The sequence below is a fragment of the Bos javanicus genome, chromosome 17 (assembly GCF_032452875.1).
Source record: "Bos javanicus breed banteng chromosome 17, ARS-OSU_banteng_1.0, whole genome shotgun sequence".
NCBI classification, from domain to species: Eukaryota; Metazoa; Chordata; class Mammalia; order Artiodactyla; family Bovidae; genus Bos; species Bos javanicus.
The window spans coordinates 61,679,048-61,691,422 of NC_083884.1; the positions used below are offsets into that span (position 1 = coordinate 61,679,048).

General features: G+C 53.8%; 1 protein-coding gene across 1 annotated transcript in view; it reads left to right on the forward strand.

Annotated features, from left to right (window-relative positions):
• DTX1 (deltex E3 ubiquitin ligase 1) overlaps positions 1 to 12,375 on the forward strand; it is a 38,916-nt gene that overhangs the window by 18,572 nt on the left and 7,969 nt on the right. Inside the window, exon 3 of the mRNA XM_061384929.1 lies at positions 356 to 1,034. Within this exon, the coding sequence (XP_061240913.1) occupies positions 356 to 1,034 (679 nt within the window). The remainder of the gene's footprint in view (positions 1 to 355; positions 1,035 to 12,375) is intronic.

Below are 12,375 nucleotides of genomic sequence, written 5' to 3' on the forward strand. Positions count from 1 at the left end.
AAACAGATCCCACACTGGCTTCTTCCCCGCCCCCTCTCCCACCCCCCAGCCTGTGATGGCCACTGTTTCACTGCCTGTGTCGACTCTTGAGAGGTGGGGCCGCTTGCCTCCCCTACTCCCCTTGCTGATTGGCATCCTCGTGCTGTCTGGACACCCCACTTCCTTGCCTTCCGCCCCAACCCATATTGCGCTGACCTTCAAGCTCGCTCCTGCGCATATACTGACCCCCCGGGGTCGTCTCCCGCCCCTCTGGCCTGCCCTGACCACCCCCCACCCCGACCTCGACCCCGCCCCCGCCCGGCCGCGGAGGTTCACCGTCCTCGGGTCCTGACTCCCGTTGCCCTTGTGAACACAGGCACCATGCGGCCAGTGCGGCGCAACTTCTACGACCCGTCGTCGGCGCCGGGCAAGGGCATCGTGTGGGAATGGGAGAACGACGGCGGCGCGTGGACGGCCTACGACATGGACATCTGCATCACCATCCAGAACGCCTACGAGAAGCAGCACCCGTGGCTCGACCTCTCGTCGCTCGGCTTCTGCTACCTCATCTACTTCAACAGCATGTCGCAGATGAACCGCCAGACGCGCCGGCGCCGCCGCCTGCGCCGCCGACTGGACCTCGCCTACCCGCTCACCGTCGGCTCCATCCCCAAGTCGCAATCGTGGCCCGTGGGCGCGAGCTCGGGCCAGCCCTGCTCGTGCCAGCAGTGCCTGCTGGTCAACAGCACACGCGCCGCTTCCAACGCCATCCTGGCCTCGCAGCGCCGCAAGGCGCCCCCGGCGCCCCCGCCGCCCCAGCCGCCGCCCGGAGGACCAGCGGGCACGCTCGCCGTGCGCCCTAGCGCCACCTTCGCCGGCGCCGCGCTCTGGGCCGCGCCCGCCGCCGGTCCCGCCGAGCCCGCGCAGCCCCCCGGCGCGCCCCCGCGGAGCCCGAGCGCCCCCGGCGGCGCGCCCACCCCGGGGCAAAACAACCTCAACCGGCCCGGGCCCCAGCGCGCCACCAGCGTGAGCGCACGTGCCTCCATCCCGCCGGGGTAAGCCGGGCCCTGGGCGCAGGGGTGGCGGCCCACCGGGGCTAGGAACAAAGAATTACAGTAATTACAAAAATCATAAGTACTACCTAGCGTCTATTAAGTATTCACTTTGTGCCAAGAGTTAACTAAGCACCTTAACGCTCGTTTATCTCCAGTAACGAGGACCCTATAAGGGAGGGAGCGTCATCAGCCCCAATTTACAGATAACGAACAATCTGCAGCATGGGGAGGGTTAGTAACACATCCCAGATCGTGTAGTTCACAAGTGGTGGAGCCATAGCAGCAGCTACTCTGGTGTGTGTGTAAGCACGTGCTCAGTCGCTCATTCGTGTCCGACTCTTTGTGACCCAATGGACTGCAGCCCGTCAAGCTCCTCTGTCATGGGATTTTCCAGGCAAGAATGCTGGAGTGGGTTGCCATTTCTTCTTCCAGGGGATCTTCCTGTGCCAGGGATCAAACGTGCATCTCTTGCACTGGGAGGTGGCTTCTTTACCACTGAGCCACCTGGGAAGCCGTAACGGTGTACAGTCCATGTCTGCTATTTACTAAATTCTTTTTCTGCACCATCTCATTTATTACCTACCCCCTCCATTTCATCATGTCCCTATTACAGATGGAGAGGTAGAGGCTGGGAGAGGTATGATACTTTCTGAGGGCCACCCAGGTGGAGGGCAGGGATTGAAATTCAGACCTGTAGGATTTTGGAGTCTGCACTGTGTTGTCTTTGAAGTTCTAGAGGGTTTCCATACCCTGCCCCAGGCCATACCCATCTCATGTGGAAGCTCAAGCAAGCCAGTATTGTCCAAATATTTGTGGCCCTAAAGGCCACACCTGAAATATCACCATTACATAGGACTAATACTATGGTTTTCAAGCTGAGCTTTAGGGACCCCTGGGACAGCACGGCATAGTGGCAGGAGAGGGGTCTGGCCAAGAAGCCAGCCTCTGCTTTCATTGTAACCAGATCAGCCCTTTCTGGACTCTCTTTTGAGAACTGGTTTTCATAGGATTTCACTGAGGAAGGGAACCCAGATCATACCAGCTTTGGAAATGCCTGGGTTAAGACACCCATGCCCCAGAATATGGACCCAGTGAGTCTGTCAGCTTCCCACCCAGGAGTCCAGATTCACTTGATCTCAGCGGAGGACTGGATCCTGAAAGAGTTGGAATGGGAGGCCAGAGCAGAGACCTTGACCTTGAGATAGACCAGAAGGGAAAAGGGAAGGTGGGGTGTGGGCTGTGGTGCCCAAAACCAGGAACGAGCACCAAAAGGCAGCTCTGCTTGCATCCCTCTGGCGTGACCCAGGAGAGTGGTCATGCACAGATCAGATGTGGAGACAACCTCTGAGGTCACCATATCCAGGTCTTCCTTTCACCAAGAAACTGAGGCATGCGGAAGGGAAGGGGCCCTGAATTAGGCTACCCTTCAAAATCTTTCTGGGCTTCCCTGGTGGCTCAGACGGTGAAGAGTCTGCCTGCAATGAGGAAGAGCCAGTTTCGATCCCTGGGTCGGGAAGATCCCTTGGAGAAGGGAATGGTTATCCACTCCAGTATTCTTGCCTGGAGAATCCCACGGACAGTGGAGCCTGGCAGGCTACAATCAATGGGGTCAAAAAGAGTCAGACACAACTGAATGATTAACACTTTCTTTCACTTTCTGAATCTCTCTGGCTTCTGAACTTTTGAGAATCTGGCTGCTTGGGTTCCGATCCCCTCTTGGCAGCCACTTCTGAGCTATGAGATCTGGGGCAAGTCCCTCTCCTTCACTGAGCCTCAGTTTTATCATCTGTCAAGTGGGAGCTGTGTGCCTGATCATACATAGCGCTTATATTGAGATAGTCCTTCAGTGGCAGCCAGGACTACTAATGTTATCCAGAGGAGGGTTGGTATGGGGGGCTGGGGAGTGTGATTTTCCACCGGAAGGACTACAGCAGCTGCCACCTGCCCGCCTAGCCCTCCCTTCCTCTCCCCCTTCCCCTCCAGATCACTCCTCTCCAGCATCCCAGTGCCCACAGGGAGGAGACCAGAGGAGGTTTGGGAGAGCATTTTGGGGAAACACTGCAGAAGGGACTCACCCATCTGGGAATCACAGACGGGTATTCATGTGGCTCCTTGCAGATCACAACCTGGCTCTGGCCAGGCTGGAGGGCCCTAGGATGACAAGAGTAGAAAACAAGTTGGAGTAGATGTGGGAGGGGACAGAAGCAGAAAAGTCCCAGGTGCCTTTGCAGCAAGAATTCGAGAATCTTCTCTCCAGGGCTGTATCACTGAAACCCACTAGTGAATTATGAAGTCAGAAGGTTGTAACCAAAATTTTCTGAAAACGGGATGGGAAGGAACTGAATAGAATCAAAGAAAGTGAACAAAATAGAAAACATTGGCATGTGTCATACTTAGTAAGAATTGCTCCAGGAACCTTTTGCATGATTTCTACATGCGTTTCATAGGTCGCCAGGTGAAATGAATTTCTCAGTCACTGATGAAATTTTTGAAAACGGCTCTTTCAGGGCAAGCTGGGGGTTGCTCAGTTTTTATTGCTCGGTATCAATTCTCTAAATATGTACTGTGGGTGCATGTTCACAGAGCCTGACAAGACAAATGGGGTCCAAACTGCTGAACATACAGCCTGCAAATGAGTAAATGAACACAGTTGCTGGAGAGAGAGGGAAGCACTAGGGAGGTGATGGGACAGGGTGGTGTGGTTGGGAGGGATGGAGTAGTCAGGGCTGACCCTGCTGAGGAGGTGCATAGCCAAGGAACAGGAACTAAAAATACCCCTGGCTCAGGGGCTTCCCTAGCAGTCCAATGGTTTGGACTGTGTCTTCCAATGCAGGGGACGCAGGTTTGATCCCTGGCAGGGGAACTAGGGTCCTGCATGTGACCAAAAAAAAATTTTTTAAATAGGCCTGGTTCAGAGTAGGGGGGTGGGCCCAGGACACATGGAGTCTGCTGCTGAGGGAGGGGATGGGTGGAAGGAGGCATGGAGATGGCAGACCCTAGTTCCTGCAGAGTGAAGCTTCCCATTTCCCAGGCAACTGAGGCTCGGTGCAGCCCATGAGGGGAAAGGGACGGTGTCTCTGAGGAATCAGGCCCCCCACCTTCGCCCTGGTCTCCAGAACACCCAGAGCCCCTCGTGGCCCTTCCCGCAGTCTGTCTGCTTCTGTGTTTAAGTCCGTCGGTGTGCCTGGGCTGCCATAGCAAAGTGCCACAGACTGGAGAGGCCCAAACAACAGAAATGTATTGTCTCAGTTCTGGAGGCTGGAAGCCAGAGATCTAGATGTTGGCAGGGTGGGTTTCTTGTGAGGCCTTGGCTTACAGACAGGCACCTTCCCCCTGTCTTCATATCATCTACCCTCTGTATCCCTGTGTCCAGATTTCCTCTTTATGAGAACACCAGGCTTATTGATTAGAGCCCACTCCAATGACCTCGTTCATAACTTGATCACCTCTGCAAAGACCCTGTCTCCAAGTGTTTGGAGAGGGGTTAGGACTCCAGCGGGGACTTCCCTGGTGGCTCAGTGGTAAAGAATCTGCCTGCCAACGCAGGAGACGCAGGTTCGATCCCTGGGTTGGGAAGATCCCCTGGAGGAGGAAATGGCAACCCACTCCAGTATTCTTGCCTGGCAGATCTCAGGGACCGAGGAGCCTGGGGGGTTACAGTCCACGGGGTCACAAGAATCGGATATCACTTAGCAACTGAATAACAAGAACAACAGGACTCCAATGCGTGAGTTTCGGGTCCAGACACAACTGAAGACACAGCAGTGTGTCTGGGACTCTCCTATTACAGCTTTCTGAGGCTCAGCCTCTCTTTCAGTCTCTCTCGTCTCTGTGACTGTGTCTCCCTGTCTCTGTCTCTTGCTCCTTCTCTCCTGCCTTTTTCTTTCCTTCTCAGCAGCTCTCTCCTTCTCTGTTCCCTTTTCTCCACTCTTCTTCTCTCCTGCAGAGAGAGGTGCATAGCTTCTCCTCCCTGGCCTCAGTTTCCCCATCTGTCAAATGGAGCTAAAATCACCCCAGTCCACGTGTGCTGGCTCATCAGAACTGATGGGTGTGCAAATGTATTTAAAATCACCACACATGATCAGTGCGCAGAGGAGGGGTGAACTCAGACATCATTCTTTGTCATCCTTCTTGCCTCCCATCCTCAGCTCAGGACGGGGGTCCAGAGAGCGGCACTGACTTGTCCCCAGGTCACACAGCCAGCAGGACTACAGTGTCCCCCTGGCTGGGGTTTGTTTCCACTCCCCCCTGTGATGAGGCGGGAAGCCAGCTGGCAGCTGATGCCTGGGGGACGGAGACACAGGGGTGGGGAAGATCCGCCCTGTCTCCTGAGAGGGCAGCATCCAGCACTTTGGAACACAGCTGTGGGGCAGACTAAGAGTTTCCAGCCCACGTGGTGGAGGGGAGAGGGAGGGGGAACAGCTGCAGGCCTGTTTCCATTTACTGAGCGCTCACAACGTCCCAGGCTCTGTCTCACGGCTTTTACATGCATCACCTCTCTTGCTGTGCACAGAAACGGTGGTAGGCCCTATTATCCCCACTTCTCAGATGAGGAAACTGAGGCTCTGAAAGCCTGGCCCTTGCTCCAGGTCACGCGATTAGGACTCTGACTCAACAATCGCAGTCGGCCATGGTATTGGGGTGGCCCCTGGCTGCCCGCTCCGGGTTTCAAGCCAGGGTCCGAGAGGCCTGGTCCTGGTGCCACAAGGCGTTTGGAGGCCCAAGGAGTCGGGGGGCCCGCAGCAGCTGAGCTTGGGGCCGGCTTCCCTGTCTCCTCTCACTGTGTGACCCCAGTGGGCCCCGTTGCCCTCTCTGGTCCTCAGTTTTTGCAGCCCGTGCAGTGGGGCTGGCAACAAAGGCCAACAAGGGGGCAGATACCAAGCTGCCTGCATTCAAATCCATCCCTAGCAGTGGGAGCGGGGCTTGGCCCCGCCCCCTCGAGCACATCCCTATCAGACCAGCACGATGTTGTCATTGAGATGCTGTTTGAGTTTTCAAACCTCTGGTTCTTAGGCTGAGAACTTCTTCCTGTTTACTGGCCACCTGTGATTCCTTCTTTTACCAATCACTTGTTTATTTCTTTGTTTCTCCTTCTCTAGGGCTCTTTCCGGCTTTTTTTAAAATTGATTTGCAGATGCTCCTTCTGCATTTTAAGGGTCTGAGCTCTTTATTACCTTTCCCCAGTTCGCTATTTCTTTGTACCTTCTTCTTTATTTATTCATTTTTGGCTGCATCGGGTTGGGTCTTAGCTGCAGCAGGGGGGCTCTTTCCTTGTAGCCCACAGGCTTCTCTCTAGTCGCAGTGCGTGGGCTCCAGAGCAAGAGGGCTTGGGCTCAGTAGTGACACCATTGCAGGCTTGGTTGTCCCATGGCATGTGGGATCTTAGTGCCCAGCCAGGGATCGAACCCACATCCCCTGCATTGAAAGGCGATTTCTTAACCACTGTACCAACCAGGGAAGTCCCTCTTTTTACCTTCTCTATAGCTTATGCTTGTCTTTTTAACTAGTTAATCCTTTTATTAATATATTGAGCAGTTTCTGTGTGCCAAGGACTCTTTGGGGGCCCTGGAGATCCAGCCATGAACAAAACAGACAATCCCTGCCCTCCCGAAGCTCATATTTCTAGAGAAAGACAAACAAGAAACAAAATAAATTCTAGTATGTGATAGAGAGTAGTAGTGACTACCGAGGAAAAATAAAGAAAGGAAGGGGTGTAGGGAGTAGTGGGAGGGGCATAAATGGAAATGAAGAGGTCAGAAAAGGCCTCACTGAGAATATAACGTTTGAGCAAGGATTGAAGGAGGTTAAGAAGCAAGCTATGCAGAGAACTGGGGTGGGGGAGAGCACTGTAGACAGAGGGAACAGCTTGTGCAAAGGCCCTGAGGCAGGAGCAGGCCTGGTTTGTGCGAGGAGACCATTGTGGCTCCAGAGGCGACGAGGGTGTGTGGTGGGAGAGGAGGTCAGAGATGAAATGGGGCCAGTCCCGGAGGGCCCTGAAGGCTGTGTTGAGGACTTTGGCTTTTCCTCTGCGGGAAATGGGAGCCAGCTGGTGTTGTGAGCTGGAGACAGGCCGGGATGACTTTGCTGTCGCAAGCTCACTCCGGACATGGAGGATAGGTGGGGGGTGGGGGGTGGGGGCTTTGATGTGGCTGGTGTGTTTGGGTGTTTTCCTTCTTCTTTTCATTTCTTGCAGTGATTTTACGTTTAGGTTTGAAAGCATTCACATTTTGTTTCTCCGGCTCTTCGCTAGGTATTACATTTTAATGCTTCAAAAAACAACAGTCCCAAAGGCACACCATGAAAAGTCTCTCCTGCACTGTGTCCCCGTGGGGCCTCTGGGCTGCCCACTCTCCCCCTTTTCCTGGCCTTGCTGGAGGACAGTGGCTGTAACCCTGCTTTTTCCCTCGTGGCTGCTGGGCTCTCCCTGCGCCTCACCGCGAGGTCAAACCAAACACCCCCATCCCCCCACCCTCCCACCCCGCCCCCCAGACCTGAAGCACTTCCTGCCCTGCTCCCTGGGAGGCCAAACCACACTCCTGTCAGTACGTGGCTGCCCCAGGCCGTGGGAACCGCCAGCCTTCCCCTCCCCTCCCTTCCCCTGCCTGGGCTCCCCACACCGCCCCCCCAACCACCAGAGCAAGCAAGCAAAGCGGGCTAGAGACCAGGAGGGTGGGGGAAGGTGACCTAGAGCCCCCAGGCCTCTAGATAAACCTGGGCCCTAACTGACTACCACCCCTCAGAATATCGCTCCAGGAGATTTTGGTACTGTTGAATCCTTAGGAGTGGACAGGGTCAGGGATGAGGGGACCCATTTAACAGAGGGGGAAACTGAGGCCCGTAGAAGGTCAGCGGCTTGTTCAGGCAGCCCGAGGGGTGCTCGATCGAGGAAAGGGGAAGTGAGCCAGGCCACAGCAGCCGTTGATGGTCTGTGGCTTTGGCTGGCCCCGTGGGGCACCTCCCTGGAGCTTACTGTGATGTTCTCAGCCCTCTGGCTCTGTGGGGCGTGGGGGTGGGGATTTGGTTGACCCCGGACTGTGGAGGACAAGAGTTCAGGTACAGAAGGAGTGGGCACTGAAGGGGGTGCAGGTCACAGGAGCAGGTCCAGGGAGGTAGGTGCCATGTGTTATTTAACTTCCTTCTCCCCACGATGTGGCGTTCCCACTTCTGCCCCGTCCTCACCCACCTGGACCCAAATAGCTGAGGTCTGAACCTCCAGGGGCTTCCCAAGGGGTCATGGGGTAAGCGCCAGGTGTCCAGGGAGGCCCACTGGGGGACCTGAAACCACCATCAGAGACTGTGACGTGCCTGGAGCCTGCCGGGGACATGGAGGGGAGGGAGAGGACAGGGAGGCCAGCCTAGATAGGTGGATGGAAACTATAGGGAGTGTCAATGTGGTTTCCTGTGTCCCTGGGGTCTTGGACCCCCTCGTTGCCTGGGAAAGAAAGGAGCAACCAGATCAGGCAAATGTACCCACTCATGCAGCCCCCAGTGAGCTCTCCCAGGCCTGAGCCAGCTCCAGGGCCCAGGTCAAAAGCTTTGGCCCACTTGTAGGCACAGAGGGCTCAGAAGGCTGGCTCACCTACAGATAGCCCCACGTATCAGCCTGATGGGCTCAGCTCTGGCCTCTGACTCAGAAACTCCAGGGCCGCTAACCAGCTGGGTGACCTTCATGAAGTCACTTCCCCTCTCTGGGCCTCAGTTCCGTCATCTGCAGGATAAATGACAAACAGATTTCAGTTCATGTGCCATCTCTGCTTGAATGGGAATGACCTTCTGGAGTCCTTTACCTTAGTGGAAAGGAGTGCTGGGATGGATTGGTGATGTCTGCCACAGGTGCAGTACTAGTATTAATACACATGTCATGCGTTTGCCATCCCTGCTCCAACCTTGTCTCTGGGAGCACATTTGGTATGAGAACTACTGCTTCTAAGGACACCAGGCCCCCCTCTGAAGATACCCCAGAAGAAGCAGATCGATTCCATAGTTGGTTGAACTCCTCCACTCAATACTTACTGAGAACCCATTTATGCCCAGTTTCATCTTCAATCCTGGGGTCACAGAGCTGGCTTAGACAAGTTTCCAGAAGCTTGCAATCTGGTGGAAGAGATGGGGTGAAACTCCACAGCTAGAAAGGGAGTCAGGAAACATCTGTGTCCTCAAAGAAAAGATAAACGCAGTCCCCTGGGAATTAAAATTGCTTAGGGACTTCCCTGGTGGTCCAGTGGTTAAGACTCTGGGCTTCCAATGCAGGAGGCAGGAGGTTCAATCTCTGGTTGGGAAAATAAGATCCATCATGCAACATGGCATGTCAAAAAAAAAAAGTGGCTATGTATTCACTGGGGGTAGATTAGAAAACCCTCCTGAAGATGGTGACCTTGAAACCTGTCTTCAGAGAGAAGAGGTGAATTGAGAATAGACCGTATGGACAGGCAGTGAGTACAGTGTGGCAAAGGTAGCCAGACAGGAAAGGGCAGGGAACGGTGTGAGGAACAGTTATCTAGGAAGCCCTCCCCACGGTATCTCATCCTGCCTTTGAATGCGGCCCCCCAGCCAGAGCAGGCACGAGGCATCTCTCTTTGCTTGTCTTTTGACAAAAGGAGGAGAGAGGAGCCAAATGCCCTTTTCCAGACTCATCCTGGGGAGATTTTTTTCTCAAATACAGCCTCCTGCCTTAGTCTCTGAACCAGGGTGAGAGAACTTGGTTTTGTGTGTGTGGAGAAGAGCACAGACTAGAATCTGACATTCTGGGCTCACATTTGAGCTCTACCACTTGCTGGCCAGTGACTTCACCTCTCTGTGCCTCAGTTTCCCCCTCTATAGAATGGGACGATCAGATGACGGAGGGAGGGTATACAGCTGAGTCTGAAACATAGCTAGCTCTTGAAATTATTGCCCCCCGCCCGTGCCCAGCCCATCTGTGTGAGGCGTGTTCCCTGAGACAGTTTCCAGGAAAGGTCAGGGTTCCTCAAAGCCTGGCCATGGAATCTCTGCCTTGAGAAAGATGCGAAGCATTTCTGGAAATTTCTTAGAGAAAGCTTACTCGGGCTGTTCCCACGGATGCCCACAAAGCATGCTCACTTCATAGCATTTTTAAAAAAAAATTGTTTGGCCACACTGCACAGATTGTGGGGTCTTAGTGCCCTGACCAGGGATCAAATCCACACTCCCTGCCTTGGAAGGGCAGAGTCTTAACCACTGGACCACCAGGGAAGTCCAGTGTGCTCATTTTAGAATGAACATTGGCAGAGAGTCTCTGAGGGGACCAGAGGCTACAGAGAGGCTTCTCTGGGCATCTGCTTCAAGGCTCACTTCCAATGTGTGCAAAAAAAAAAAATTCACGGGGAGATTGTGCCTGAGCATCACCTCAGAACATCCCTGTAAAATCCAGTCTTCCTTCCTTCTTTCATGCAACAAGTCTTTCTTGAAAATCTACTGCATGCCATGTACTAGCGGTGACAGTGGGTGGTGAGGAAGGTCTTCCTGCCCGAGGCAGCGCTACAGCAGCCTCTGTGGGAAAAGCCTTCAGGCGGAGGGTGCAGCAAGTGCACAAGCCTCAAAAGGGCTCAGCAGTTCATTTTATTATTATTTTAATCGATGAGACACTGTTATTTTACATATATATAGAATAACGTCTCATCTATTATATATATATAACAATGTCTCATCTATTATATATATGTGTGTGTGTGTGTGTATGTGTGTGTATATATATACATTGAATATATACAATGAATATATATATTCATTTGGGACCTTAGTTCCTCAACCAGGGATCGAACCCATGCCCCATGCATGAACTCCTAACCACTGGACCACCGGGGAAGTTGCAGGGCTCAGCATTTTAGAGCAACAGCAGAAGCATGTAGAGTAGAGAGATGGAGAGGGTAAGAGATGAGGTTACAGTGCCAGGGAGGATCTGGTCATATGGAAGACTTTTATAAAGTCTTTTATAGACTTTTATATCAGACTGTGATATTTTATACATATATATAATATTAGTTATGTATAATTATATTATGATAATATAATTAATGTTATATCAGTTATATATCATATTATAAAATTAAGTAAGGTAAGAGCAAAAGCAGAGGCCTCTCTAAAGTGGCAAGGAAGGTCTCTGGTAGGGTAACATTTGAGCAGAAGCCTGTGTTGAGTGCGGGAGCAGAACATGAGGATAATTGGGCATTCTGGAAGAGCAGTCAGCAAGTGCAAAGGCCCTGGGGTGAGGATGTGCCTGACCTGTTTGCAGAACCGCAGGGAAACCAGGAGGCTGAGGTGGAGTGGATAGAGCGGGAAGCACAGGAAAAAAGAGTTCAAGGGATCGGTACTGGCTGTGTTGCATATGGTAATGTGCGCGTGCTAAGTCGCTCAGTCACGACCCACTCTATGTGACCCTATGGATCATAGCCTGCCAGGTTCCTCTGTCCATGGGGATTCTCCAGGCAAGAATACTGGACTGGGTTGCCGTGCCCTCCTCCAGGGGATCTTCCTGACCCAGGGATCAAAAACACATCTCTTATGTCTCCTGCATTGGCAGGTGGGTTCTTTACCACTAGTGCCACCCTGGAAGCCCATACAGTAGAGAGGCTGGAATTTACTCTAAGCAAGGTAAGAGCCAGCAGGGACTGAGAGTACAGGAGGAACAGAATCTGAAGCAGAGATGGGCAAGGCATTGGACCCATCCCTGCCCTGGGTCAGCCAGGCCTGGCTTCTGGTCAGAACAGGTTTCAGGCCTGCAGGGCTCCTCTGACCCTTTGCCATGCCGGGGCGTTGGCGGGGGGGGGGGGGGGGGGGGCGGGGGCGGGGGGGCGAAGAGGGCGGAGCCAGGGGCGAAAGCCCGCCCCTCCTTCCCGGAGGCCTGCGGGCAGCGGTCTCCTGTCCAGGGCAAGAGGATGTTCTCACTGACTGACGGGGAGGAAACAGTGCATCCCACATCAAAAGGGGGCCTGGGTGGTTCCCACGCTCCGGCATCGTGGGAACCTTGCTACCCTGGGTTCTCGCAGGGGCCTGCAGATTGAGAAAGCTGGGGGCCACCTGGGGACTGTCCCCCAGCTTGCCGATGGGTAAATACAAAACAGCTCCACCATCACACCTTACTCACAGCCCTCCTCCCAGGAGCAAGACTGATTTTTGTAACCCAGAGCTCTGTGGTTTTTAAAGGGTGCCAGAGATTGGAGGACTGCTAAGATCTAAAACAGTCCCTTTCTGGGGTCCCCTCACCCCACTTTCTAACTCCCTGGCCAAAGGCTCAGCATGACCAGTGTCATGAGCCAGACCAGACTTTGTGCTTCATATAGACCTGAGGTAGCCAACTGTCCTTGCTGGTTGGTAGAGGCTCCCT